This window comes from Ammospiza caudacuta, chromosome 3 (genome assembly GCF_027887145.1).
Source record: "Ammospiza caudacuta isolate bAmmCau1 chromosome 3, bAmmCau1.pri, whole genome shotgun sequence".
Classification (NCBI taxonomy): domain Eukaryota; kingdom Metazoa; phylum Chordata; class Aves; order Passeriformes; family Passerellidae; genus Ammospiza; species Ammospiza caudacuta.
The window spans coordinates 27079783-27107746 of NC_080595.1; the positions used below are offsets into that span (position 1 = coordinate 27079783).

General features: G+C 36.3%; 1 protein-coding gene across 4 annotated transcripts in view; it reads left to right on the forward strand.

Annotated features, from left to right (window-relative positions):
* Positions 1–27964, forward strand: part of UBR2 (ubiquitin protein ligase E3 component n-recognin 2) — a 55026-nt gene that overhangs the window by 17227 nt on the left and 9835 nt on the right. For 2 of the 4 annotated variants that reach the window (XR_009274579.1, XM_058802624.1), the window contains exons 9-37: positions 1343–1450; positions 2944–3032; positions 3854–3952; positions 6217–6380; positions 6470–6569; positions 7100–7228; positions 7980–8163; positions 9205–9266; positions 10043–10153; positions 12404–12469; positions 13767–13889; positions 14218–14281; positions 14577–14701; positions 15993–16045; positions 16304–16406; positions 16928–16976; positions 17404–17558; positions 19494–19596; positions 20292–20401; positions 20623–20703; positions 21479–21660; positions 22334–22533; positions 23342–23435; positions 24959–25120; positions 25455–25552; positions 25787–25859; positions 26666–26814; positions 26904–26959; positions 27384–27480. Coding sequence is in view for 2 of the 4 variants with exons in the window: in XM_058802624.1 (XP_058658607.1) it covers positions 1343–1450; positions 2944–3032; positions 3854–3952; positions 6217–6380; positions 6470–6569; positions 7100–7228; positions 7980–8163; positions 9205–9266; positions 10043–10153; positions 12404–12469; positions 13767–13889; positions 14218–14281; positions 14577–14701; positions 15993–16045; positions 16304–16406; positions 16928–16976; positions 17404–17558; positions 19494–19596; positions 20292–20401; positions 20623–20703; positions 21479–21660; positions 22334–22533; positions 23342–23435; positions 24959–25120; positions 25455–25552; positions 25787–25859; positions 26666–26814; positions 26904–26959; positions 27384–27480 (3189 nt within the window). In the remaining 2 variants the exon portion in view is untranslated. Of the gene's footprint in view, positions 1–1342; positions 1451–2943; positions 3033–3680; positions 3780–3853; positions 3953–6216; positions 6381–6469; positions 6570–7099; positions 7229–7979; positions 8164–9204; positions 9267–10042; positions 10154–12403; positions 12470–13766; positions 13890–14217; positions 14282–14576; positions 14702–15992; positions 16046–16303; positions 16407–16927; positions 16977–17403; positions 17559–19493; positions 19597–20291; positions 20402–20622; positions 20704–21478; positions 21661–22333; positions 22534–23341; positions 23436–24958; positions 25121–25454; positions 25553–25786; positions 25860–26665; positions 26815–26903; positions 26960–27383; positions 27481–27964 lie in introns of those variants that run through there. The other 2 variants (XM_058802625.1, XR_009274580.1) reach the window with 2 other exon arrangements.

The window sequence follows — 27964 nt, forward strand, 5'->3', positions numbered from 1 at the left end:
AGGGCATGTTTGCCTGTAAACAGCACACATACATTTTGTCTGTGACCAGTGTGCTCATTTACTTGAACTGCCTTCCATGTCTTGGGGTCTAATCTTGTACTCTGAGTCTGGTTTTGTGAAATGCACTTCTGAAAGAGTTGATTTCCCTTAGCTTTTTACCAGACACACCCAAACAACTCATTTCTGTTCAATCTTTTAAACAGTCTCTACCCTTCATCTGTGACATGAGGGCATTGAGTTGTTGCTTCAGTGGTTACACTGAAATGTCCCTGACAATGGCTGAGAGACAGGTAGAGGGATCTTCTGCTGTGCCAGAGTTAGGTAGGATGATTGCTGTCAAAGGAATGACAAATTCTTGTCATTAAAAAAAACCCAACAGAAAAAACTTGCTATGGAACTTAGAAGTTTGACCACTACATCCTTCCTGGCAAATATCTGTTCTTCTGGATTTGAGATAAGATAGAGAATATTTGTGAGAGGAGCTGATTTTCTGAAGCAATTTTATCTACTTATTTGAGATATGTAATGTAATCCGTTCTTCTGGATTGTCTGTTTAACAATTGCTGAATAATGCAGTAGTTTCCGTTAATTTGTTGTCCTTCATAACAGTAGTTGGCAAAAAGGAATAACCCCAAACTGCTGTAGGGGTTCTCAGAGTGCATATTGCTGCACCATGCAGCACGTGGTGCAGTGTGCACAGCACTCAGCCACTGCCCACTCTGCCTGAGGAGCTGAGATGCCAAGCAGGTGTGGAAGTAAGGGCTCAGTAAGTCCCGTAGTTCTGTGGGAATATGCATTGCCTGCAGTGCAGTGCCAGGTTGAACATTCTTAACAGGAGCACGTCTGGGCTGTGCTGTGTTTCAGATGCAGGCTTGTCTGCAGGCATATGACCTACATGTTCATATAATTACACTTGTTGTTTCTTTCCATTAGGAAAAAAGATGCAGCGAAGCCTTAAAATGATAGCATGAATAATACAAGTAATTTCATATATTGATTTTATTTTCCTTTTCATAGGCATCTAATCAGGAAAACTAAACCCTGGGAAATTAGGCTGTTTCTTATTTTAGTTGGCCATTTTTAAGGAAGCACATTTTAATTTGATAACTTTAAACCAAATCATTGCGTTTGGTGATTTTCACTATGTTCTATAAGGCTAGTGTCAAACTTGCAAGGTGTGAAATATTTGTGTTTGTGTCAGCAAAATATGAGTGCTGTTATTCAGTTGTTGTGAAAAAGAGGGCAGTGTGAGGGCTTCTGTGATGTATGAAAATTTCAGGATGTCAAAATAACACATTTGTGTTTGAGCTGTAACTAACTTGTACCATTTCTCTTCATTAAGATGGCCTTCGCCGGATATTGTGTCAGGTTGGTTTGCAAGAAGGGCCAGATGGTGAAAATTCTTCTCTTGTAGATAAGCTGATGCTGTATGATTCTAAACTGTGGAAAGGTGAGTTTTCTGAAAGCTCTGGAAAATGCTAGAGAATGCTATGCCTAGGTTTTCCTTTTATTGTATCTGCTAATGTTTGGTCATTTTTGCTGTGGTGTATTATGGATAATATTGCCTCATTTGTTACAATCTCTCCCTTCATGATACACTCCCAAGTGTATTTAAGGCAAGAACATACAGAAACCATTTGGAGATGGGGCTGGTTATAGGTCTAATTTTTCAAAGTGGTCTGAAATTAAAATTGACTTGATAAATGCAGATGATAGTGATAGTTAATGGAAATTGAGTAAATGATAGATTAATTGTGGGTTTGTCTGCTTTATAGGATCTCAGCATCCATTTAATATCTACCAAAATGCCTATTTTTAAGGGATAAGGCAGAGTCTGCTTTGTCTTGTGTTTGTGTTCATGAGGTATTCTTAAGTGTTCTGAGAACAGAGAAAATTACTGCTCTGTTTAGAGTGTTTGAAACTTTGAAAGGCTATTTGATATAATGGAATTAGCTAAAAAGTTGTAATTTTGAGGAAGGTGAAGTGCAGTTAATTTCTATTCCATCGTTGATTCTATGTCTGATTTGATATCCTGAAAGGATGTGTAAAGCCAGGTGTACGAAAGAGAAGCACAGAGAACAGGAAGGGCATGAGGCAATATGACTGCCTGGGGAACTTCTTGGAGTACCAATAAAATAAGTAAGAAGTAGGGTGGAAAGTGGACGTAGCATGGAGAAAATTATTATTTTAGGCTTTGTTTATCTAATACCATTATCTTGAGAATGTATTCCTGGCATTGCAAATTTTGTAATCTGAAAGATACTGCTTTTGTGGAGCATTACAACATTTTTAATGCAGGTTTTGTTAGGTTAACGTCTTTCATGTAGGCAAGGAGTAACTTTTGCATCTCTGTTTTGACATCAATATTTCTCTACTTTTTCTCATATTCCATAGTTCTCTGCGTTAAGGAAATAGGCTTTTGACTTAAAAGTGTTCTACAGAAGAAATCATGCATATGTGCATTTGTTTCCAAGCTACATAGAGATGAATATAATTTGTATTGATAATACTTTCTGGGAGACTGTCCAGACAGACTAGAAATTCACAGATAGCTTAGCTGATTATTTTATGGAGATATTCACAACTAGGAAAATTTGTTGCAGTTCCCAAGACTTCTCATAATAGTGTTCTCTTCTTTTCCCATCTAAATCCTCTGTTTATCCTGTGAAGGAAGAGTTCTGTTCTTGTTTTGCTGACTTCCCTTATATTTGATGACATTCAATGGCATTATCTTATATAGGAGTAATAAATAATGCCTCTTGAAGAATTTTGATTTGTTATTCTTCTTTATCCTTTGCTACCACCTTACAGACTTAATCAAAGCAGCTTCTACTCTGAAGTGCACATTTACCTCATTCTGTAGAGGTTTACTTTTCTAAATGTTTCCATAATATGTTGATAGAAAATAGTGACGTGCAATATTTCATTCATTTTTGTTGACAGGAGCTAGAAATGTGTATCACCAGTTATTCATGAGCAGTCTTCTTATGGATTTGAAATACAAGAAACTTTTTGCTATCCGCTTTGCAAGGGTAAGTATCTTTCTTACAAAGAGCCATTAAATGCTAAAAATGTCTAGTGAAGAGAGTCTAGTTAGCATACAGTGATTTAAATGAACTGTTGCTCAAATTTTTTTCCTTTTTATGGAAGTGAAAACTTGAAATTAAATGCTGGAAATCTTATTTTGCTCTTCAGTATATTAATTATAATGGCATCTCATCTCTTGGGAAGGAAATGGCCTTTCAGACACACCAGAACTAAAGCAGTTCACCATCAGCTATGCAGGCTATCACTTCTTAAGAGCTAATCACTGTTCATTGTTGAGGTGTAAGCTGTTATAGCACTGCTTAGAAATAGTGCTGAAATTCAGTCATGCTGATTAGTATTTCTGCAGTAACTGCTATTCGAAATGCTTTAAATCAGCACTGCAAAATTCTGCTCACTCTGCTCCAGACTCTTGAGTAGAAAATAAAATAGTAGCCTTTATTGTGAAAATGAGAGTGAGTAGATCTCACATGTGAGCTGATTAAGTTGTCATATTCTTTGTACAAAATACCGTAATAATAATCCATTAGAGCTACTCTTCCCTTTTTCATGGCATTACAGTTTCCCAGAGCAGACATTTAAGTTAAAAAATCAGGTCAGTGTGGATTAGAGGTGAATTTCCCCTTGTTGTTTAGAATTACCGGCAGTTGCAGAGAGATTATATGGAGGATGATCACGAACGGGCAGTATCGGTGGCTGCTCTGTCTGTCCAACTCTTCACTGTACCTACTCTGGTGAGTAGTGCCTGTCTTTCTTTTAAAAACTGATAGTTGGCACTCCTTGCCTTTTTTTGCCTCCTTCTTAATAGAACTATGAGCGATTGCAGAGTGATTTTATGAAAGATGACCACGACAGAGAGTTCTCAATTGCTGACCTCTCGATACAGATATTCACAGTGCCTTCTCTTGTAAGTACTAAAAGACCAAAAAAGGAAATCTTTATTTGTTAAAAGCCTCTCAAGGTTCATAAACCAAGGCTGCAGATTTCTTTAACATTACTGTGGAAATGCAGAACAGTCAGACTGTTTGCAAACATTGCTATGGGTTTAGAAGTTAAAGCATTCAACATCAGGAAGTTCCAGACTGGCTTCCCAGAGTGGGCTGGGTGTTTCTGGTTTTTCTTTTTACATTTTTCTTCTACTTTTTTTTAGAAAGGTGCTTTCATATTTAGTTAGAGACACATACACATAACATTTAAATTCCTCATCATACTGAGCCACATTTACTGTTTGTAGAAGTCAATATTATGGTTTGCATATTGTGGTTTCAGAGCACCATTCTCGTGCAGTTTTATAAGTGATCTACTTTATGTTCATTTTCCAGTCAACACAAGTGCAAGCAAGAATTGTCTCATGATACTCCCTACTTCCTTGGGTACTCTGTGTCTCAAGACAGTGCCTTCTTTTAGATTTCCAGTTAACTTTTGTTTCAGTGCTACAAGCACTGTGACTTCTCCCAGCCTACTAAATCTGCTGGTCCTTCACCAGCTTGTTTGGGAAACTTTTTCTTTTGTTCCAGTCTCCATTTAAGTCTGTCTTTGCTTGCATTATGAACTAGACAAATTAAAATTTAAAGCTGTAATGGAATAAAAGTCTGATTTTCATACCCAGAATTGTTTTAAAAAATAAATGCTTCTGAATCCTCCCAAATTAAATAAGCTTCATTGAGCTCTTAAATTCAATAGTAGCATGGCAATCACAATACTAAGCAAATTTCTTCCCTTTCTTAGGGATGGATGATATTCATGGGAATTCAACAGGAACTCAGGATTTTGTTCCCATGATTCAGGACAATATTGGATTGCCTCTTTTAATTATGATGCTTTCAGTAAGAATGTTGCCAATATTCAGATTTACAGTTAGACTTAACCAACTAATATTCAGATGATTATGGTATTTTAGCCTTTGGCAGATGGGGTGGAACAATATTACTTTTTGAAAAAGTAATTTCAAACATTTCCCGGGGCAGAGTAATTACAGTGTCCCTTTTGTATGTGTTCTATTTTAAAAACATGCAAAAAAAGCAAAGCAAATGCATTTTGACTGTTGTGCAGAGTGATAGAACAGATTGATGACATGAAAGTAATTGTGATAAGCTTCTATCACGTGAACTAAGTATTATTTTAAAATATATTTATAGCCACTCATTCTTAACTAAATGAGTAAGTTGAAGAGTTTAAACCACCCCACCATCCTTCAGTAACATTTTCACACTGATCTTAGTAATTTAGGAGTTTGAGCTCCCAAGAAGCTGCGTTTTTTTGGTTTGAGAGTGGATGGACAGCGCTGTTGGTGATGATTTTTTGGGAGGAAAATGTTAAACATTAGATTCTTTTCCCCCACTGCAGTAGCATTTTAGAAGCTATTTTGGATTAACATTAGTAGCTGCAGAACCTGGAAGCTCTAGTCAAGAGCCACAAAGTCATTGTGGTAGATCAGAGTGGCTAATATTATTGCCAGATCCAAGGATTGCAAGGCTCATCCCATTTAACCTGGAGGACCAACAGAATGGAGGAATTTTGGAAGTGTTCATGAGTAGGAGCTGGCAGTAACTTAGTGCCCCCTCCTCTCTTGTGAAATTGGCTTAGGTTAGGCTGGGTGATGAAGACAGTCTTTGTCAGACTTTGCTGATTTGTTTCATGCAACACATGGATATGTGCAGTAGACCTTGAGTAAATTAGAGGTTATTTAATGAAATTTCCATGTGGAACTTGCATGTGCAGTTCTTATTGGCTCAGAAGAGGCTCTGCTCACCACAGCTCTTGACATTTTGTAAACAGAAAACAGAAGAGCTGTCACTCCCCTGAAGGGCTCAAACTGTATGAGAGGAGACAACACATACTTAAAGGGAGGTACAAGTTAATTATAAGACATATAATAACATGTCTTGTGCCATAATTATATAGGTTAGCAGGGGCCTTACCATAGACAGCCTTCTGTACAGAAGGGATCTGAAAAAAGAAATCTGGCTTATGATAATTTTTTACTAGATTCCTTTTTTTTGTCTTCTGTGATTCTGTGAAAAGAGTGCTTTTCTGTGTTCTGTTCTAATTATTGATGTAATTATCTTGGATTTAAAAAAATAATGTATTTTATAAACTTCATGGTGCAGTGTGAAAATCTTGTTAGCTGTGTCTGTTAATTACAGCAAATTTCAATGTACTTTGGCATAGGCTCGAATGCTAATAACAGAAGAGAATCTCATGACCACTATCATCAAAACTTTCATGGACCACTTAAGGCACCGTGACATCCAAGGCAGGTTTCAGTTTGAACGTTACACTGCTCTGCAGGCTTTCAAATTCAGGCGTGTCCAGAGCCTTATTTTGGATCTCAAGTAAGTATGCTAACTATGTGCTGATTTGAGAAATTGAGGAGTTTAAAAAAAAATCAAAAATGAACACTTGCATCTTTCTAATCTCCCAGGTACGTGCTGATAAGTAAGCCAACAGAGTGGTCAGATGACTTGAGACGCAAGTTCCTCGAGGGTTTTGATGCCTTCTTAGAATTACTGAAATGTATGCAGGTATGTAAATCTGTGAATTACAAAATTTGGCAAAATTTAAGCAGGAAGTTAGCTATTATGATGTCAAAAAGGAAGAAATTTCATAACTGAAGTTATAAAATCTTCATTTTGTAACTTCAGTGCAGTATCACTTTTGGAGCCATTGCATTTTCCTAAAACATAACATTGTGCCTCGCTTCTTAAAATGTTGTTGTAGAGGACAATAGAATGGAAGAGCAGTTCAAAATGAGAAGTGTGATTTGGGGCATATTTTGCACTTGTAGAGGCAGACAAGACAATTAATTCTGTGAACAAAATCTGGTTCATCTTCAGTGTCAGCAGAGTTGCTCCTTGTATTGAGGAATAAATTGTTCCTGACACACAAATAGACCTCTTCACTTGTGGTTTCATTCCCTTTCATTCCCTCAAGGTTCTTTATACCTGTTGCAGCAACAATATGTTTATAAGGATAGCTGTCTCACACCTCTGCTAATGCTGTCACTGTATTTCAGTGATACATTGTTGAAATGTGTAATTTCTTCTTGTTCTAGGGTATGGATCCAATAACTCGTCAAGTAGGACAACACATTGAAATGGAACCAGAGTGGGAAGCTGCATTTACACTGCAGATGAAATTAACACTTGTTATTTCAATGATGCAGGACTGGTGTGCATTAGATGTAAGTTCCTTTGGAATTGTTCTTCTGTGTGAACAGGGATAAAACCCAAATATTAATACATGTAAAATTTACCCAAACACAACTTCACCATAAACCAAGGGCATCTTCTATGAGGAAATGCAAATCTTTACTGTATTTAAACACAAGTGTGGTTTGTACTGACCAGTTCATAAGAACATGGTTAAGCCTTTTGTAAATACTGCAGAGAGTTTTGTCACACATTTGAAGATTGTGATTATCACAAATCTATCAGGTTATAATTTTCAAAGAGGAGGGAATGGAGGACTAGGCCCTGGATCTACCAAATACTATTTGATTATAAATCATGTTTCTGCTCCTAACTGTTTCAGGATTTCAGAACTTGAGCATGGTAAAATACAATGTGGAATAAGTGATCCTGGAATATCTGAACATTGAGGCTGGCTTTAACCTGTTACTGGTAGTTAATGTGCAGTTTTTACTAGCCCAGCATGACCATTCCTCAGAAAGTTACCACAATAGTTACAAAAAAACCCCAAACCCAAATAACATCCTAGTGTGTGCTTTTCTAATCAGACATACCAGTACAAGTTTTGCAGTTTGTGCCCTCCTTAATTTGACTCTTTTGTTGGGTTCCTTATCTTAATTTTGCGGGACTGTTGTTAAAGGTAAAAATTGCAAACCCTTCAGGGTTTTTATTACGTTGTCTGTATTATTTTTCAGAGCTGTGTTTTTTTTCATAATCTCTTTAATTTGCAATCTTTTTTTTCAGGAAAAAGTATTGATTGAAGCTTACAAGAAATGCCTGACTGTGTTGATGCAGTGTCATAGTGGGTTTACTGATGGAGAACAGCCTATTGTCCTCAGTATGTGTGGACATTCCGTTGAGACCATCAGATACTGCGTTTCTCAGGAAAAAGTTAGCATTCACCTCCCAGTTTCTCGTTTACTTGCAGGTATGAACAGTTGAAAAATATTTCAGGAAATGAAAAACGTTCTGTAGGTGTGATTTGTGTTTGTGTGTACATGAAGACACACACAAGCATTGTTTAAGGCCTGAATAGGATGAATTTTGGCCATTTTCTAGATGTTTGGTAACTTCTAGTCCAGATGTTCTCAATCACCAGAAAACTTGTTATCATTCAGGATGGGGGAGATTGTCTCATGCCTCTGGATTTGTATTATAGGCAGCTACTGCTGCTTTTGCCACTTAAATGATGCAAAAGAACTGGGACAAAATGTGGACTGTGGTTGACTGTTTGGGAATATGTTTAGCTGTCAGCTTGAATAGACTAATCAACATTCTTGTGGAGAACAGATTTATCAAACAGATGTGTCACCAGAAAATTGAGCTATGTCTTTCTCTTCATATTGTGCCTATCTTCTTCAGCAGTTGTGTTGAAAAAAGCTTTGTGAATTTTAGTTTACAGAATCAGAAAGAATGTGATAAAAATAAATTCACAAATAATGAAGTGAAAAAGGTAATTCTTAGGTAAAGTGCCATGCAGCTCAGTGTCAAATGGCTTTGAATATTTGAATCTTTGTGCAAAGTCCTTCTGACTTCAAAAGAAAGCAAAGCAGAAAACCTTCATGTGTTTTGTAGGGGCTTTATTCTAGTTCCTGAGGTATTTTATAAACTCCCCAAGGTCTGATGAAAAGGATGGGGTATCTGCTGTTGATTGTTTGTCCTGCCAGACCAAGGACTCTTGGCTCTCACTGTGGGGACATGACAGAGTCAAAAAAAAGGCAAAAATCTCACTTGTACTGCAAGGCTTATACAGATACAAAGGGAAAACTTCAATTCTCTTCAAATGTATTCTTTGTAATATGTTTCTTCAGGAAATAACTGTGTAGCTGCAGGGTGATAAATCTGGAGACTTGTCACCATGTCCAGAAGAATGATCTGCGAGTCAATCAGATGACCTTTTTTGTCCTGTTTTAATCACATAAAATAATGTATGTAATATTCTGTATGGTTTTTTCATGTCTTTTTGTAGGCTTGCATGTTTTGCTGAGTAAAACTGAAGTGGCATATAAGTTTCCAGAGCTGCTACCCCTGGTATGTAATTAAATGTTGTATATTCATTAAATATAATTCATGCAGAACATGAAATTGGTGATGTAAATGTAGGATGATATTAAATAAAACAAAGGGCCTTTGTACTGTGAATTCTACTCAGAGAGAATATCTTTAGTATATAAAATTACCTTTTAAAAGATTAATATCTAGATATTCATGACTAGAGCATAGACAGGCAGCATTGCTCTCTAAGGTAACTAAGACTCAGGTTGCATAACCTCCTTTTTGTAATAGAAACTATTTTTAGGAACCCCAGGCAAGATCTGATTCCTTCTCCTTGGGCTGGGTTCTAATTTTCTTCCCCAGCTGTTTCTTGCCTGCTGCCTGTTGTTATTGATATGCTATTTCTTTAAGGGGTAGTCAAAAAAGGTGAAATGAAGGAGCGTAAAACCTAACAGGGCAAAGAAATTTCAAAGTCTTTGGAAAGAAGTAGTATTTAAACTTTGAATGAAATAAATGAAATTACAGTTTTATTAAAATGCTGGTGTTGATGTTTTAAAATATGAAAGCTACTGTCTTTAGGAATAAACTAAAGCCCTTGTGCAGTAGCTGTGTGGAGCAAAGACAGAATATAAGTGTGATTAACAATGATTTGAAAGATTGTGAATAGGTTCATCTAACTTGTTTGTTGGATTTGCTTGCCTTTTGTAGTTCCCAAATATTCCAATGATCTCAAATATCATCCTCCTTCATTTCAGTCTCATTTTCTATTATTTTCTCTGTATACATCAAAATATTGCATTTTCTTAATGCAGAGTGAACTCAGCCCACCCATGTTAATAGAGCATCCTCTACGATGCCTAGTCCTATGTGCCCAAGTGCATGCAGGGATGTGGAGAAGGAATGGCTTCTCTCTTGTTAATCAGGTAAGTGCACAGTAGCTGTAGAATCACTCTTTTCTGATAGCTCTCTCAGGGTAATTTCACAGAATCACAGAATCAGTTAGGTTGAACAAGACCTCTGAGATTATTGAGTCCAACCCTTGGCCAAACACCACCTGGTGAACTAGCCCGCAGCACTCAGGGCCATGTCCAGTCGCTTCTTGAACACCTCCAGGGACAGTGACTCCACCACCTGTCTGGGCAGTCCTTTTCAATTTTTAACAACTCTTTCCATGAAGAAATTCTTCCCAATGTCCAACCTGAACCTCCCCTGGCACAACCTGAGGCTGTATTCTATTGTCCTGTTGCTGGTTGCCTGGAAGGACCTTTTTGTATTTCTTGAAGTGAAGGACTCACTACTGGAGACAGCACTCAAGGTGGAACCTCACCAGTGTGGAGTATGGAGGGAACTCTTGGTCTTTCAGACCCCAAAACCTTCTGTTTCTGTACTGATTTGGAATTTTACTTATGTCAGTCTTATGGCAGGCAGTGTGAGGTAGGCGTTTTTATCAGCACTGGCATCATTTGAGTATTTTTGCTTTTAAACTAGTCTTGGTTTTTTTTAGTCAAAAGTTGCTTTTTTATTTCAGGACTGCTGCAGTAGCCACTGAGCTTAGTGCTCAGTGTATAGAGTTTTAATTACTGTAGTTAATGACTCCTGGCTTTTTCACTGTGTACTGTGCAGTTGGAAGTGCAGAATTAGATCTGCGCATCCGTGGTAATGCATTTATCACCTCCACATAAAAGTGTCTCAGATATAAAAATAAGCAGCATTATGGTATTATGGCTATTTATATTTATAAAGTAGATGAAATCCAAAGACCCCACAGAACCATTAGAAGCAGTGTAGAACAAAATGTTTCTTGGCTTTTAGCTATAATACTTCTGGAGACTTTCATTTCTAAACTTATGTTCTCAATGTTTGTATAAATTAGGTGTTTCAAGCATAGCAGCTATAAAATGGGTACTGTGGTGTCAGCACCACCCACCAGGGTGATTGTCTCAAGTGATTTTCTCAGCAAGACTTAGATTACAACAGGAATAGGGTGTAATTCTGTGAGGTGTTAACTTGATTTATTTGATTTATTTGCAAGAAAATTCCTTCAGTCTTGTCAGCCCTCATCTCCATTAGATAATTGCAATGTGTATTTACTAGGAGACTGAATTAAGCTGCTCAAATACATTATATTCTGACACTTCTTGACCCTTGAAGGATCTTCATAAGGTGGTGTCCTTGTTGTCATTACAGCAAAAAGAGCCCTAGTTATGTACAATTATAGCAGTGCCCACAGTGCTGTAGATACACATCAAATCTGGAATTTCAGCATAGCTTTTGGTGGTGATATAAGTCTCTGTGTTAATTTCCCCTGATTGTCAGGATCTTGAAGTTGAGAGCTTCATTTAGTTGAGATAACTTCACTCCCACATTCTGCAAGTCCTTTCTCTTTACTTTGGCTATGGGGAGAGCTCATGTTCAGCCACCTCCTTTTGGATCTTTCCCAGATAATAGGAATGAGCATCTATATGTGTGGATTATTAGGAGAGAGAAGAAAGGAAGGCATGCCTAGCTGTCTTCATGCAATTCTGGTGGAAATGGTGTGTGTCTAGAGGAGACTTTAGCATGCTGAAGTTGTTTCCATGCCTATGCAGAAACTTGTCAGCCTTATTTATTTTTCCTCTATTGTGGTAGAACCCAACTTTCCCACCTTTCAGTGGATGCAGTGATTGTGGTGTTGCTGCTGCCTGGCTCAGCGCTGTTGAGTTTTTCCCGGGATGATTTGGGTTAAGTATAGTTCTGTCACAGTATTAACATTTTGCTGACACTGGCAATTCCTGAAAGATGGTATCTCAAATGATTAAAGAGGAATTCATGAAGCGAAGAACAAACATTTCTTCAGCTGCAAGGGCTTTCTCTCCTGTGAATGTCAAACAGTTAATTGCTAAACAAATATATTAAAACATAAGCTAAAGAGGTCAAAATGATTTTTGCTTGTAAGTTTATGAAATTCAGACATTGCATCACTACAACGCAGTCAGCAACTATGATTGTCTTGTGTTTTTTAAAAAAGCTTTTTGCCTACAGATAAAATTGTATAATTTTTTCAAATTACAGATTCATTTTTTGTTTATGAACACAGTATAGCAAAGTTTGTTTTTTACAGAAGTAAAATAATTTTAGATTAAATATTATCTGTGTTAATGATTGTGGTGTGGTGTTTTGGGTATTTTTTTCAGATTTATTACTATCATAATGTGAAGTGCAGGAGGGAGATGTTTGACAAGGACATAGTAATGCTTCAGGTAACCATGTATACCAGTTTGCATTTTTTTAAGTCTTTTTAAGTATGTTTTTGTGTTTATGTTCATCTTCATCAGGACCTTTTTAAAGAAAAAATGTCTATTTTTTTGTGGAAGGACTTCAATTTTCTTATTATATCTACATAATTATGGAATTATTTTAAAAGGAAATAACTATTGTTGTAATACTTACTTTTTAACTACTGTTTGAAAAGTGCAGAATTTTCTGTTTGGTGTATATATGCCATATCTTCAAGAATGTAATATTTTAACTAATGGGTGGTACTGTACTGGCAGTTGCATGAGTCTGCATGTTACCAGAAAGGCAGTCAGTGTATGTGTTGATTTTTTTTTGGTTTTCCCCTTCAGAAGAGATTTTGCAAATGTGGCAGTCTATTTAGCTCTATGATAGATGCACTGCTTCCACATTGAGAGCAATATAATCTAAAATTTGCAGCTCAGGGTGCATAGTTCACCTGGACAGCAAAATATTATCTTGGGAAGTCCCTCAAATCTTAACTGGAGTTAGCAATACCCAATAGGATAAACATGCCTCAAGATATTTCTGCTTTCAGACACAGTTTCCTGAGGCTTGATCTGCCACTGATTTTTAATGATCATTTTCAGCTGCCAATTTGGGTAGATATCCTTGAGCTTTCTTGGAAATTTATTCTGTTTTAAAGATGGTCCCTTTAGCAATAGTAAACTAACAACAAATATTTGTAATTGACAAACCTTGTTTAATAAACAGAAAAAACTTCAGCCAGTAGTTTTCAGAAATGGAAATTTCTGAAAGTCAATGTTTGTTCTGCATTGAAACTTGAGTATTTTTCATTCCAAGAAGGTTTTGGAAGCTTTGCTCTACAATCTTCAGCCTTTCTTTAGAGGCTTGTATTTTGTTGTTAAAATTTTCAGTGGTATATACTGAGTAATATTATGCCTGCTAGAATATAAACTAGCAGGAACAAAATTTTAGAGATAAAAACAACCAAACAAAAGTCTCACTGAAGTTTGTTTAGACTGCTTAAGATAGAAGGAGCAGCTCTGAATATTTTGCATGATGCCCTTAAAAGGGCATCAGAAATTCTTGATAAAGCATAGGATTCTGCTTGTCAAATGGGCTTACACTTCTGTTCTTAGGGTCCTAAGGGAGTAAACTTAAATGTTAAGTCTTCATTCATAGGATTGAGAGAGAATTAATTCTATACAGAATATACAGTGAACGTCATATATAAATATACAAACATGCTGTGATAACACCCAATCTGTTTTCTCTTGATTTTTTTTTTTTCTTTAATAGACAGGTGTGTCTATGATGGATCCAAATCACTTCCTGATGATAATGCTGAGTCGCTTTGAACTTTATCAGATCTTTAGTACTCCAGACTATGGCAAAAGATTTAGCACAGAAAATACTAACAAGGTATTTTATGCACTACTGCAATAGAAAAGCTTCAGTTTTGTTTTTCAAAGCGTATCAGATTCTGTTGTACTGAGACATTTCTTGATAAAAAGCAAAGCTTAGCCTATTTTAATTTCATTTGGCCAGTTTGAAATATGCATAAATGTTTTTGTCAAACTGGTAAATATCAGAAAATGTTGCATTATTTTTGCACTTATGACTCTGTTTCACCGTAGCTCAGTTTGGGAGTACTAAGGGTGAAAACACAATGTTTTGAATTACTGAAAAGGTATTTTCAGCATATAGAATAATTATTGAAAAATGTATTTTTTTTATTGTTTTACTTCAGGATGTTGTTCAACAAAATAACACTCTTATAGAAGAGATGCTATACCTCATTATAATGATTATTGGTAAGTTCAAAATATATTTAATTAATTTTTTTAAATTTAGGGTTTTTAATGGTTTGGGCAATTTTTTATTGCTATCTCAGGTTCAGTTCTGTTGTGAACATCTTGTAGCGCTGACTTCTTTCCTGGTAGAAAAGCCTTGGAACTAGCTTAGATCAATGTAATGAATTTTGGAACACTGGTGGGTGAACACAAGATTTCACAGAAGGCACTCTATTTTCCAGCCTTTAATATAGAGGAAAAAAAATGTTTAAAAACCACAAAAAACAAAAAAAAAAGGTGTATTCTATTTCTGCAGGAGAAAGGTTCAGCCCTGGAATAGGACAGGTAAATGCAACAGATGAAATCAAGCGAGAGATCATCCATCAGCTGAGCATCAGGCCAATGGCTCACAGTGAATTGGTGAAGGCACTCCCTGAAGATGTAAGTCATGGGTGTGGAGGGGAGACCCAGCTTCCACTTTACAAGGCTGATTGCTGAAAAATTGTCTTATGCAAGTTCCTGTCACTTAATATAGAATGAGAGCAGCATGATTATGGTCAGAGCAAGGTTAGCATGAGTATAGGTAATAGTTCTCATGGCAAGGGTAGGAAAGAGGCAAAGAAGGACCAACATATGAAAGAGGCAGGAATCTGAGAGCTTCTTCAGCTCCTTTCTCTTTTTAATACTGTTTCTAATCAGGCCATCTGGCCAGCAGCCTCTGCAGGCTGCTCGTACACCCTGAATTAGATGTATGGAAGTGGGTTGTTGGAACTATCCAGAAATATAAGCTGTTATATTTTAAAGCCTCACAATAAGTGAAAAGACATGGAATCAGACACTGTATTATGACTTGTGTAACATAAATGCTTCATTTACATGAATAAAAAAAATTATCTTAATTCTATTATAAGTACTTCTATAGGACAGCAAAGCTTGCTTTCCTTTCTCCTTTTAGTATTTTTGAAGCAATCTTTTAAGAATTATTTTTGAAGACAGTCAAAATTCCAAAGTTTTACAGTTTTACTGTACTGGTAATAATTTTAATGATAAATTATGAAATATTTTTATTTTTTCTAAATATTTTAAACTGAAACAATTTGAAAAGTCATATTTCAAAAATTATTTAAGAATAATTTAGGGTTGCATGAAAGAGCAAATTTGATTTAAGCTGGAGTTCTCAATTATATTGTCAGTCCTAAATACTTTTTCCCTGGCTAGTAATTACAGTGAAATATGCATTGATGGAAGGAGATAGGGATATTGAAAGAAAGAAAATTTCTGTGTGAAGTATTGTTACATATTTGAGCTGATGTCTCATGCTGGCTTTTGTGGTTGTTTCAGCATTTTTCAGTAACTAGTCTTTTGAGCTTTCCAGTGTTTATTTCAATTTAAAGGCCTAGAAATCAGAAATGCTGGCTGTGTATTGTAAAAATGTGTTGAGCTAGCTAACTTAGAGTTTTCTCTGCGATTGTTACATCTGAGTTCTTTATGGCAGGGAAAAGCAGTACAAATGAACCACTTAGAATGGCATGACTTTTTCAAAGAACCTTTTGCAGAGATGGTGTTCCTGAATGTATTTTCATGTTATGTGGTTCAGTGTTCTCTTGAGTGCTATTAAAATGACTTTGTACTACATTCATTTTGCATGCTTTCTCTAGTGTTGTGTGATATTTGAATGTGTTTACTCCAGGAACTCCAGTAACACACTGTCTTGCCTTTTGACTCCATGTAGGAGAACAGAGAGACAGGGATGGAAAGTGTGATTGAAGAAGTGGCGTGTTTCAAGTATGTTTCCCTTTATTCTAATGATTCAGCTTTAGAAATGGAATGTCTCAATTAGTGAAAATGAGAGAATGAAACAAAGAGGGCTGAGTCATGGTGATTTCCCATGGCTTTAATCATGTGCAGAATTCTTAATACTGTTACCTAATTTCTACAATGCCTGTTAGGCAGTGTCTGTTAGCTGTTCTAGTTAACTATTTATTCTCAGATGTTAAGAACCAGTGGATATGAAGTGTTTTGTTTTTAAATTTTTTTTTGTAGGAAACCTGGATTAACAGGCAGAGGGCTGTATGAATTGAAACCAGAATGTGCCAAAAACTTCAATCTGTATTTCTATCACTTTTCAAGGGCAGAGCAATCAAAGGTAATGAGTAGTTTAACTTCATGGGGCTTATTTTGTGCCTTTTTTTCTGTTTGTCTTTTTCCAAAGCTTACTTCTGTGAGGAAGTATTACCAGCTGGTTATTAGAGAATTTGCCCAAGATTTTCCAGTGAGTTCTGTGCCACTGAATCCTGTGCCCTATACAGAGCTGTTGAAATCAGTGGGCATTCAGGAGCTTGTCTGTGGATTCCCTTGCTGAAAGTATTTAAAACAATCTGTATTTTCCCTTACCTTTATGGAAATTGCCATTTTAGCTCAAACTTGCCTTACAGTTTTATGCTAGGAAAAGAATCCAGGCTGGCTCTAGAGGAAAGATTAATTTTGAAGTTGTCTGCCCTACTTTACAAGTAGAACATAAGACAAACTGCAAAGATATGAAAGCTTTCATGTTTATTTAAGGCTGGGAAAAAACAGTAACAATGTAGTAAAGCGTGAATGCTTTTTTAAATTAGTTTTATATTGGTACAGATTTTGAGTAATGCTGGCAATGTTCTTCTGTTTCAGGCAGAGGAAGCACAGAGAAAGCTGAGAAGACAGAACAGAGAAGATACAGGTATTTATTTTTGAGAGGAGATGGGAGAAGAGGGAATCGCATATCAAGCTGTGTATTGCCCTGACATTTATTCCAACTAACAGACTATTCAGGGCTAGAGTAGAAGTTGGTTTGAAATGAAGCAATTTCCCTTATGCCTCCCTGGCTGTAGTCAGGGATTTGATTTATCATGGAACCAGCCTTCTGACGAGCTTATTCCTTTGGCTTTTCTGTTACAAGGCATGCTGAGTGGTGCAGCCTGTATTGGTAGCACTGTTCATCAAACAGCTGTGTTCTCCCTTAGGATCATGGAAAGGTTTGGGTTGGAAGAAAGCATAAAGGTCATCTGGTTCCACCCCAATGCCTTGGGTTGCTCTGTTAAATCAGACATTTTAATTGGGTGTTGCAAATTTTGGAGAAATGTCAAACACACCAATTTCCCTTTCAGCACTTCCGCCACCAGCTCTTCCTCCTTTCTGCCCACTTTTTGCCAGCCTGGTGAACATCCTGCAGTCTGATGTCATGCTCTGCATTATGGGAACTATACTGCAGTGGGCAGTGGAGCACAATGGCTATGCCTGGTCAGAGTCCATGCTGCAAAGGGTATGGGGTTTTATTTAAACTAATGCTTGTGCTAATGGAGGAATGGTCATTAGAGCGTTTTGACATGATTTTATAGATTGGAGTTGTTTACTTGGTGTCTGAAATATACAGAACACTGTAAATGAGAAATAAGTGGTATTTCCTGATACACAAAACTAGGGAAACCTTTCTGCCTCTTGATGGAATTTAGTTTTTAGGTGGATGGAAGACCCAGGTAAATTTCTAATAGGATGCACATAGGAGGGAAGAATTCTGCTTGAATCAGGGGCAATAATGTTTTTTGTGGTAGAGAACCCATTAATCTGACTTGTTGCATATTAAGCAGACATTGATTTTTTTTCTTGATGTTCCTTTGCTTATTTTCAGTTTAGGCAAAATCACTTTAGGAAAAACCATGAAAGTGCACAAAAAAAAAATTTCTAACTTGAAAATGTATCCACTTTTGAAAACTTTACTGAGCTGTTTGTTCCTTGCAATTTGTAATGATCTTTAGAAACCTGGATGGTTATTGCAGATTTTGGTGTCATGATTACCATTTTCTGGGATGTGCAGAGATGAGTCGTAAACTGCCATCCAGGGGCTGTTTATATTGGGCAGAGTTGTTGGTTTAAGGTCCAAATGCAAACTTTTTAAAAATATTGATGCATTTTTAAATAACATTTTGCAATGAAGCCCCAGTTTTGAAACTGAGTATTAATTTTTTGACATCCAGTCTTATTGAGTGTATATTACCTTTTACAGCTAAATTTAAATTAGCATAAGCAGTTATGTATAACACAAAAAAGTTGAAAATGGAATGATATATTGGTATTATAAATCACAACAATGTAGGTAATCACAACAAATCACAACATTTAGGTAATGTAAGAATGCTAGGTTTTGGAGCAACTTTGAATAAAATAAGTTGGTTAGGTTTTTTGTTTTGACTGAACTAAAATTCAGCCATTCTCAAAACTGTGAAATTCATTAGGGACCTGTCACTTGCTCAGAGACTTGTGGCATTTCTCTGTGATGGTGCCATGCAGTTGTACTGCAACTTTCCCAAGTCAACCACTTTTGTCTTGGAAGTACTTGCAAAGGTGCATATGAGATACCTGCAAGAGGTGGCCCATGCCTAGTGAGGTCTTGTTAAATAGATGTGACTGACTGAGGAGAAATTAACTGTTGTTTATTAAAACAAATTTTACAAACTTCAAGACTCTCAACAGGTTTTGCCCCTTTTTCTGTAGATACTTGGCCTGTTGCGTTCTAGTTGTGTTACAAATTCTCAGGTGATTATCCTTTCCTTACATGGGTCAGTGTTGATTCCAGGCATCAGTAAACCTTTGGGTCTGGAACATCCTGCCAATTTGTATAGGGTTGTGAAGTGACAGATGCAGCATAACAGAGTTTGCCACCAAGAATGAAGTATCTCAGCTTCAAAATGCCATTCTATCATATAGTGCTAAATAGGGTAATTACATTTTCTAAATTCAAGGAGATTACAGCTCTTCACTGACCTAAAAATCAACATTATTTTATAATGTGTTTCTAGAGAGAACAAATTTAACTTACAAATTTTAATTTTTTGTCGCTAAACTTTGTGCATAAAAAGGACTTAAAGTCTGCTTTGTGCTTGTTCTGTCCAGAGACTTGCAATAGTAACATGCAGGGGATAGGGAGAAAGATGAGAAGTACTGACTTCTCACTCATTAGTCAGGACAGCAAACAGAAGGAGGCAAGTATTTAATATGGATTTTATATGGTTTCAAACAAACAGTGTTGCTCCTGTGTAGTGTAGCTTTGGAATTCTGTATACAGAAATAACTTCAAATATATTCATAATATATAATTGTATTATATGACTTTCTTGTTTCTTAATGAATTACTTAAACTATGTAACAAGATTATATGAATTATGTAAGAAAATAACTAAAATTTGTAATTTTTACCTAGGTTTTGCATTTGATTGGAATGGCACTACAAGAAGAAAAACACCATCTGGAGAATCTCAGTGAGGAGAATGTTGTAACATTTACCTTCACTCAGAAAATATCAAGTATGCCTTTCTTTTCAAATGTATAGCAAATTTGAAATAACTGAAAATGCCAGGATCTCATATTTTATTCTTTTGAAACTGTATTTACCAGAAGAACATATTTGTTTATGCATCAAAATGTTATCAAGGTGACTACAGATAAATGCTTTCTACTTGTGTAGATTCTATGATAGTACAATACTAAAGGCATTTTCTAGAGGAGAAATCCACAAGTTGAGTAATTCCCTCTAGATCTGATTCTTAATATCTTTGACATCTCAATAAAGATTGCTGCATGTGATCAGATGCAATTGTAGAAATCATAGTTGCATTCTTAAATAGTCTTTTAATCTTGTCTCTCTTTTATATTGTCTGACTAATGCCGCTTGTTTTGCTAACACATGAAAGTTCCCTTTAAAGTAGTGGGAAATAAAATATTGGAGGTTCCCTAAATGAAAACAGGCAGGGAGCACATACAGTACATTTCTTTTGTAAGAAAATACAGTAAGTGAGCAAAAATTTTCAGAATTTAGAAGTTTAGAAGTTTTAAAACCTTCATGAAAAGGTTTGCAATGTGGGAGAATTAAAAATCACATACTCTTTTGAAGGAATTCTTCAGTTGCTGAACAAGCACTGTTGTTTCTTGTTTTAATGTTAGTGAGTGATTCGTTTGCCAGTAATGGTATAATCAATTCTCATTGTAATTTTTCTCCCAGAACCAGGAGAAGCACCCAATAACTCCCCTAGCATACTAGCTATGCTAGAAACACTGCAAAATGCACCTCATCTGGAAGTGCACAAGGACATGATCAGATGGATATTGAAGGTAGATGTATTTTATATTACCACTCAAAATCATGGAAATGAGACTTTTGAAACTTTCCTAATTACATTGGGATGATTTCCTTATTTCCCGTGTGTATTTGTTGGACCTAGTTTTGCTCTTTGGATTCCAATACTTCACACTGTATAGTCAGTATTATAGTATATAATTGTTGTATTCTCATGACCCAAACAAATTAAAGACTTTTTTTTTTTTTCTTACAGACCTTTAATACTATTAAAAAGCTAAGAGAAAGCTCTTCTTCAAGTCCCGTGGTTGAGACAGAAGGAAATATTATGGAGGAGGTAAAAGCAGTCTGTAAAAGCTGATCTGGAACAGGTCTGGGTGGTGACTAGCAGAGGACTATATTTTTAATTGTAGCTCTAAATCAAACATGGGAAGCATCAGTGACTTCTGAAAGTCTGTCTCAGTTTATAGATCAAACTCAGTTGTTTAAGGAACCTATTGGTAAGGTCCCTAAGCTGTGTTTCTTTGTTTCATATTTTGTCATCTCCAAGTCTTTTGTAATTCTACTCCATAGAATTGTGTGCAGTACAGTCACAGCATTAAATGTTTCTGCTGCTCCCATAATTTCAGACTCCATGGAAAGTTGCTAAAAGAAATGGTTGTTTGTATATTCTTACCATGGAGATCATTCCAGAAAAGCTCTTCCAATGTGTGTAGGTGGACATGGCATTCTAGGTACTGCACACAGACCTTGGAGTGCTGTAGTGCTCCATTGAGGAATGCAGCTGCTGGGGAGGGAGAGCAGCACCAGAGATGAGACATGTCACTCTCTTACCCTGATATCCTAGGAGTGCTTAAAGGGAAGAGAAATACAAAATGTAGTTAAATGTTGAGGGGAAGAAATTCCCCTTTCTAGATCTGCAGTTCTGCCTGGCATTGAACACTAGCTAAAGAAAAGAGGGCACAAAATAACTCTTTGGTAGGCTTTTGTTTTGTTTTTTATGAGGTGTTAATTGTTTGGAGGTTAGTAGAAGTTACACATGGCAGTAGCTAAAATAAATAATCTGCTGTAACAAGGCTTCAGAAATGACTGAGTGAACAATACAATTTCAGAGCTCACGCGACAAAGACAAAGCGGAGAGGAAGCGAAAAGCTGAGATTGCCAGGCTGCGCAGGGAGAAGATCATGGCCCAGATGTCTGAGATGCAACGGCACTTCATTAATGAGAACAAAGAGCTCTTTCAGCAGACTCTGGAGGAGCTGGATACTTCAACCTCCGGGGCCCATGAAAATAGGTAAAGGCATCTTGTTTACATGTTTTCTCATTAATGTTTACATCAGATTGTCCTTTTGTTACCGCTTTAAAAAGCTTTTTTTTTTTTTTATCTTGATGTAAAAACATTTGTTAGTTTCTGAGACAAAAAACCAACAGTAAATGGAATGCTTCCCTCCCCCTCTCTGTCAGAATTGTGGGATAAATATAAAAATAAACAGGCAAATATCTTTTTGTACAAAATCACCCAGTAAATTATTAATAATGCTGAAGAGACTATGCTATTAAGCATGGTAAATTGGAAATAGTTGATTATGTGTCTGTTGAAGATCTGGAAGAATATCTGTTTGGTAGTTGGAAATATGAATTAGAGAATGCTAATGATTTTCTGGGGAAGTGGAGAGTGTTTTCAAAATTCATATCAGACACTTAAGGGATGGTGATGATGGAGGGCTGCAGATTCAGTTTCTGTGTTAAACTGGAGTGGGTTATGCTATTGGGAGGGTTATGAATTTTTTCTAGAAAATACATGCTACTACTGGGCACATAGAAATTGTTATATAAATGCCAAAGCTATTTTTTGTTAGGGAGCATTTATCATAAATTTAAGAAACTCACTAAGCACACATAAGTCATGATCTGAATTATAATGTTTTTCAAATAATTTGCTCACTAATATTCTTTAAATATTCTAGCCCTGTAATTTCAGATGCAAAACTCACAGCCTTGGGTCCAGAGCAAACCAGAGTAGCTGAACCCAGACAGGTTGTTATGTGTATATTGTGCCAGGAGGAGCAAGAAGTTAAAGTGGACAGCAGGGCTATGGTCTTGGCAGCATTTATTCAACGATCAACTGTGTTGTCTAAAAATAGAAACAAAAGTACTCCAGATCCTGGTAAGTATTGTTCATAGTTATTTTAACTATTAAAGAGTGTTTGGGTTACTGTGACAACAACATTTTTTCATCTGAGACACTGACATAGTCTTCTTAATTAACTGTTTCTGAATCGCTTCATTGTAATCAGTGGCAAAACTCCCATATTTTTGGTGAGGTAGAAATGTGTGTGCTGAATAATGTAAATCACTGTGAGGCATGAACTCAATGTTCTGCCATTCATTTGTGAAAAATTATTTATATCTGTTGAAAGAACCCTGAAAATCAGAAGTGTTTGTTCTTAAGCCATGCCTGTAACATCAGAGAGAGGAGGTGTTAATGTAGTGCTTTAAAAGCAGAAGATGTACATTTTCTTCCTCTCAGTAATACTATCTGAAATGCCTCTTAGTGATAATAAAAAAATATTGGATTTAGGTACTTTGTGAAACAGGTTGGTGAGCAAGGGCATTGTTACAAAGGTTTCTCTGGGTTCTGTATGTGTAAACAGGTAGAAATCTTTGCACTGAATTGTTGCTGAACCACCAACACTGCAGATTGATCATGGGGACTTGTACCAGGGCCCAACTCCTCTGAAAGCTTGGTTTGAAGCACTTAAGTACAGTACATACACTCAAACCAAAGTAAAGTGATACTTATAAATAATTTAAACAGTTTAAACTGTTATGGATTAGTAATGTGTTTTATGCTTATTCAAATGAACTACACTTGTGTGATAAAATTAAATAATAATGGTGGCCACATCAATCTGCCATCAAGTTTTATGATAAATGTTTATTTCAAAGTTTGTTTTTTTTTCTTTTAAATACAGAAAAGTATGACCCCTTATTCATGCACCCAGACCTGTCCTGTGGAACACACACGGGTAGCTGTGGACATATTATGCATGCTCATTGTTGGCAAAGGTAAAAGGCTGTATTTAAGTTTTCAGTTCAAGTAACATGTTATGTTATCAGTTTGCATCATGGCACTAATTTTAATGGCAAAATTCCTACCATGTAGTAAATTTGAAAAGGAATTTCAGGAAGTGATTAAAACAGCTTTCTGTTGGATAAAAAGGAGTAGAAATCAAATGCTGTAAACATACTCAAAATAATTTTCATTTACTGTTATCTTGGTAAAGAAGAGTCCAAAGGCATATACATGGCAGCTGTCATTGCCTTTCCTTGTATATCCTGATGCATAATTCCCTGTGGTGCATATATACCTGGAGCTCAGATTTTTTTGGGTTATTTTGCAGTTCACTGCTAGACTGCTAAAATGCTTTTGCTGCTTCTTCTGCTCTCTCCTGAGGTTTTAAATGACAGTGCAACCTTTGCACTCTTAATTCCTCCAACAGATTTAATTTGAAGTAGAAACATTGGTGAACTTGAACTAGTTCAAGTTCATCTTCAGCATAAACTCAATTTTATCCTTTGTTTCCTAGCATTTTAATAAAGCCTTTTGCAGTTATTTTTTATTCTTTGATTTTTGGAGGCATATAAACATGCTTGGTGCTGTGTGGTGTTAATGCCACGTGACAAATTCAAACCATTCATGCCTCTGACTTTGATTAGGCCCTTGCTTTGCTCCTTGGCATGGCTTCTGAAGTGCCTAATTTCAGATTCTGCCTTGTGTATGAAGAGTGTTAGGAGCTCCCAGAGATTCTGTGGCTATTACCACACACAGGTTTCATTTGTGGTCTTTGATGTCACTGCTCACTGTAGATAGGTTTTTAATCTTCTTGTGTAGCTTGTGTACAGTCCTTTGTGGTTGCCATAATCTCCTGGAAATGCCCTTAGGTGCCTGTATTCAGGTCATTTTGGGGTCATCACTGGGCATGCTTTAAACCACATCAGAGGCTTCTGTAATAGCAGTTACATTTAGCAAACCAGTGAATGCAATTCCTTTTCCATAGCGGCTTCAGCCAACACTTTTTTTGGCTGCTGCTGTTTTGGTTGTGGCCTGTAACAGAAAACACTCAAGGAATTGCTCATGGCATCTTCCTAAAAAATTATTTGAAAATGAGTTGGGTTTTTTGGTTTGGGTTTTTTGGTTTGGTTTGCATTTAAAATTGTTTTTGTTTGTTTGTTTCTTAGTGTTTTTTTGGGGGGGGCCTTTGTTTGCTTGTGGTGTTTTGTTTTGTTGTTTTTTTGTTTATTGGTTTGGTTTGGTTTTTTTAAATGCTTCAACTTCTCTCTGCCTACTTTTTTCCTAAATGTACAGTTCAGACTTAAACATAATTTTAACAGCCCAGTAAACTTCAGCACTTTGGTAGATTTTGGCAGCCATAAGCACTAATGCTTTATCAGTCAGAGGGTAGAGGTTTTCCTTCTGATAATAATCTTACTTATATTTCAGGAAAGGCAAAACTGTCTTCCTGAGAATTTTTTTAATTTCTATGTTCAAGTAATAATAATTTGCCACTAATGTCTTCTCTTTTTTGAAGGTATTTTGATGCAGTCCAAGCAAAAGAGCAACGAAGACAACAAAGATTGCGAGTACACACAAGTTATGATGTAGAAAATGGTGAATTCCTTTGCCCACTTTGTGAATGCTTGAGCAACACTGTTATTCCTCTGCTCCCTCCACCAAGAGTTTTGTTTAACAGGTCAGTTTGGTTTATAAATGTTGTCAATAAATGTAAAAAAAACCAAGATGCCAAACCAGCTACACCCCAGAGCATCTTCCTGAATGTTTGTTGTCTTCTGTTCTGGTAAACTCAAGTGGATAGCCTGTCTTATTGTTTTAGTTTTTGGATTTTACTTTGTTATTGTATATTAGGAAAGCATAGGACCTGCAAAAAAAGAACTGAACATAGAAAAATGCATGGGCAGCAGGGAAAAAGCCCATTGAGAAACAGATGAATGATGTTGGAATGCCTATGAAATACTAATTCTGTCTTACAGATTGTTTAAACAGTTTTTTGGGGGTTTTTTTGACAGGTTAGACTTTTCAAGCCAACCAAACCTAATTCAGTGGATCAAAACAGTATCCCAGCAAGTAAAAGTCCTGCATTTTCTTCAAAATGAAGACTGTGCAAGTAAGTCTGAAGAAATCTGTATATTTGTTTGTGAAAATGTCATAATATTCATGGAAGAGACCAAGCACTTTGGTTCTGCCACAATGGAGTAGAGAGATGATGGCAGAAGTGGCAAGAACAGCTTGGGATTTGTTTCTGGTGATGGAATTTCAGATTCTGCTTCTGCACTTTTCTATAATGTAGAAATTACATATAGGTGAATAATCAGTGATTTATTACTTTTTGTTTGTACAGGCCATTCTGGTCATTCAGAAAAAATGGATCAGCTACAATTACCTGAAGGATTTAGACCTGATTTCAAACTGAAGTATGTATTTACATATGAGCAAATCATTGAACATTCATCATGAAATCATAACATCAAAATAGAACATAACTTCTGTGCTAGAAGGTCACAATAATTATGGCAAATATATGAATTTTACTTTAATTAGAAAAGTTAATATTATTATGATGACATTGAAGTCCATCCCAGAAGTCCTGAATAATTCAGTAGAATTTCAGACATGAATGTGCAAAGTCATTGTGCAGAAACGTGTTGCAGTTATATATTACAGCATGGAGATTAAGTTTTGTACTTCTTGTAGCTGGATGAAGGATTCATCATTATAGCCAGCAGAACATGTGAAACATGAAGGAGAAGATTATGAAATGGAGAGGATGTTAATATGTAATTTCATCTGTAAAGGTGTATTTGTATTTGGTTGCACATTCTCTTCACTACAAGAGAAAGCACCAAAACGTGTTATGTGGTGCACACCTTGGTCTGCCAGCTACACACAAAATGCAAGACTCTTGTCCCAGCTGATGAGAGGTTTAGCTTTCAGTCACACACATTTTGTAATTTAGCCTTGACTTTATTGTCTTTGAAGACTGTATGTTCTTAACACTAAAAATGAGATTGGTTCAAAAAAAAAAAATTCAAAGAATAATTGGGGATCTGTCACAAAAAAATGAGGTTGCAGAATACCAGATCCAAAGAAGGATATTGTAGTTGTTGCTTAAATTTGAAAACTCCAGTTGTTCATCTGTGGGGTGAATGCTTATCATTAGAGGTACTGTGCTGCCAGTGGAGGAACGAATGAATTAGTAATATTGTTTTCTTTGTTTCAGGAATCCTTATTCTGAGAGCATAAAAGAGATGCTGACAACCTTTGGTACGGCAACTTACAAAGTAGGCTTGAAGGTTCATCCAAATGAGGAAGACCCACGTGTACCTATCATGTGCTGGGGCAGCTGTGCTTACACAATACAGACTATAGGTACTGATCTGTTCATTTGCCTCCTTTATAGGAGACTTTCAGAATTTGGTTAAACTCACAACAATGAATTTTGTTGGGTTTTTTTCCAGAACGAATTTTAGCTGATGAAGATAAGCCATTATTTGGTCATTTACCTTGTCGACAGGTAAGGAACAAGTAGCAATTCCTTTCTAAATTGGTGGGGAAAAAAAGGGACTTCTGCTTCATTAGTGAGGAATATCTGCATTTTTAAGTTATGGTTATTGGATAGTTTTATTTGTTGGACCCTATTGTTTAGTTGATCTGTATCTCATCATTAAACTATTTTAAAATCACATCTAGCAAAACTGTTCCTATAAATACATAATTTATTAAAGCTGCAGTTTCTCATGGCAACAGTCAAAATAAGAATGCCAAAAGGAACTTGCAATTTGCATAAACATAAGTATCTGTCATATACTTACACAATCAAACTGCCCCCATAAACTGCAGTGGAGAGGCCTGAGAAAAATGCTGTTAAGTCAGAAGACCTTTTCATGTTGAGGAGCTTCATTAACTGTGGCAGTGTCTCTTTTTCTTTGCTTTTACAGGATGACTGCCTTACATCATTAACAAGATTTGCAGCAGCTCACTGGACAGTTTCATCTCTTTCAGCAGTACAGGGTCACTTTTGTACTCTATTAGCATGTAAGTTTGACACCTTTTGCTGGTTTTTTGTGAAGATATATATGAGTACTTTCAGAATGACTGTTAGTACTGAGCTGCTATTTTCACCTATATGTGTTGTGTCAAGAAACAAGACATTCTTTTGGACTGTAGCTCCAAGAGAAGCATAGATATTTTGCTATGAAGGAGTTCTGTTGATTCTTCATTAGAGAAAGATACCTAGAGTAAATGAGAAGGAAATGTGGTCCTTCACAAAAATAATCCACTGGAGCTTTAAACATGAAGAAATTAGGATTAATGTAGTGTGGAAAGGATATTTGCAGAAGTCTGTAATACATTTGCAAACTTCTCTCTCTGAAAAGTAGAATCTCTGATAAGACAGGATTTACTATGTAACATCATATGTTAATTGAGAATTTTAATGAGAACAGCCGAAATGTTCCAAGCTTGAAGCATTAGTAGATACAGATGAAAAGTCTGAAGTTCAGCCTAATGAAGTAATTGC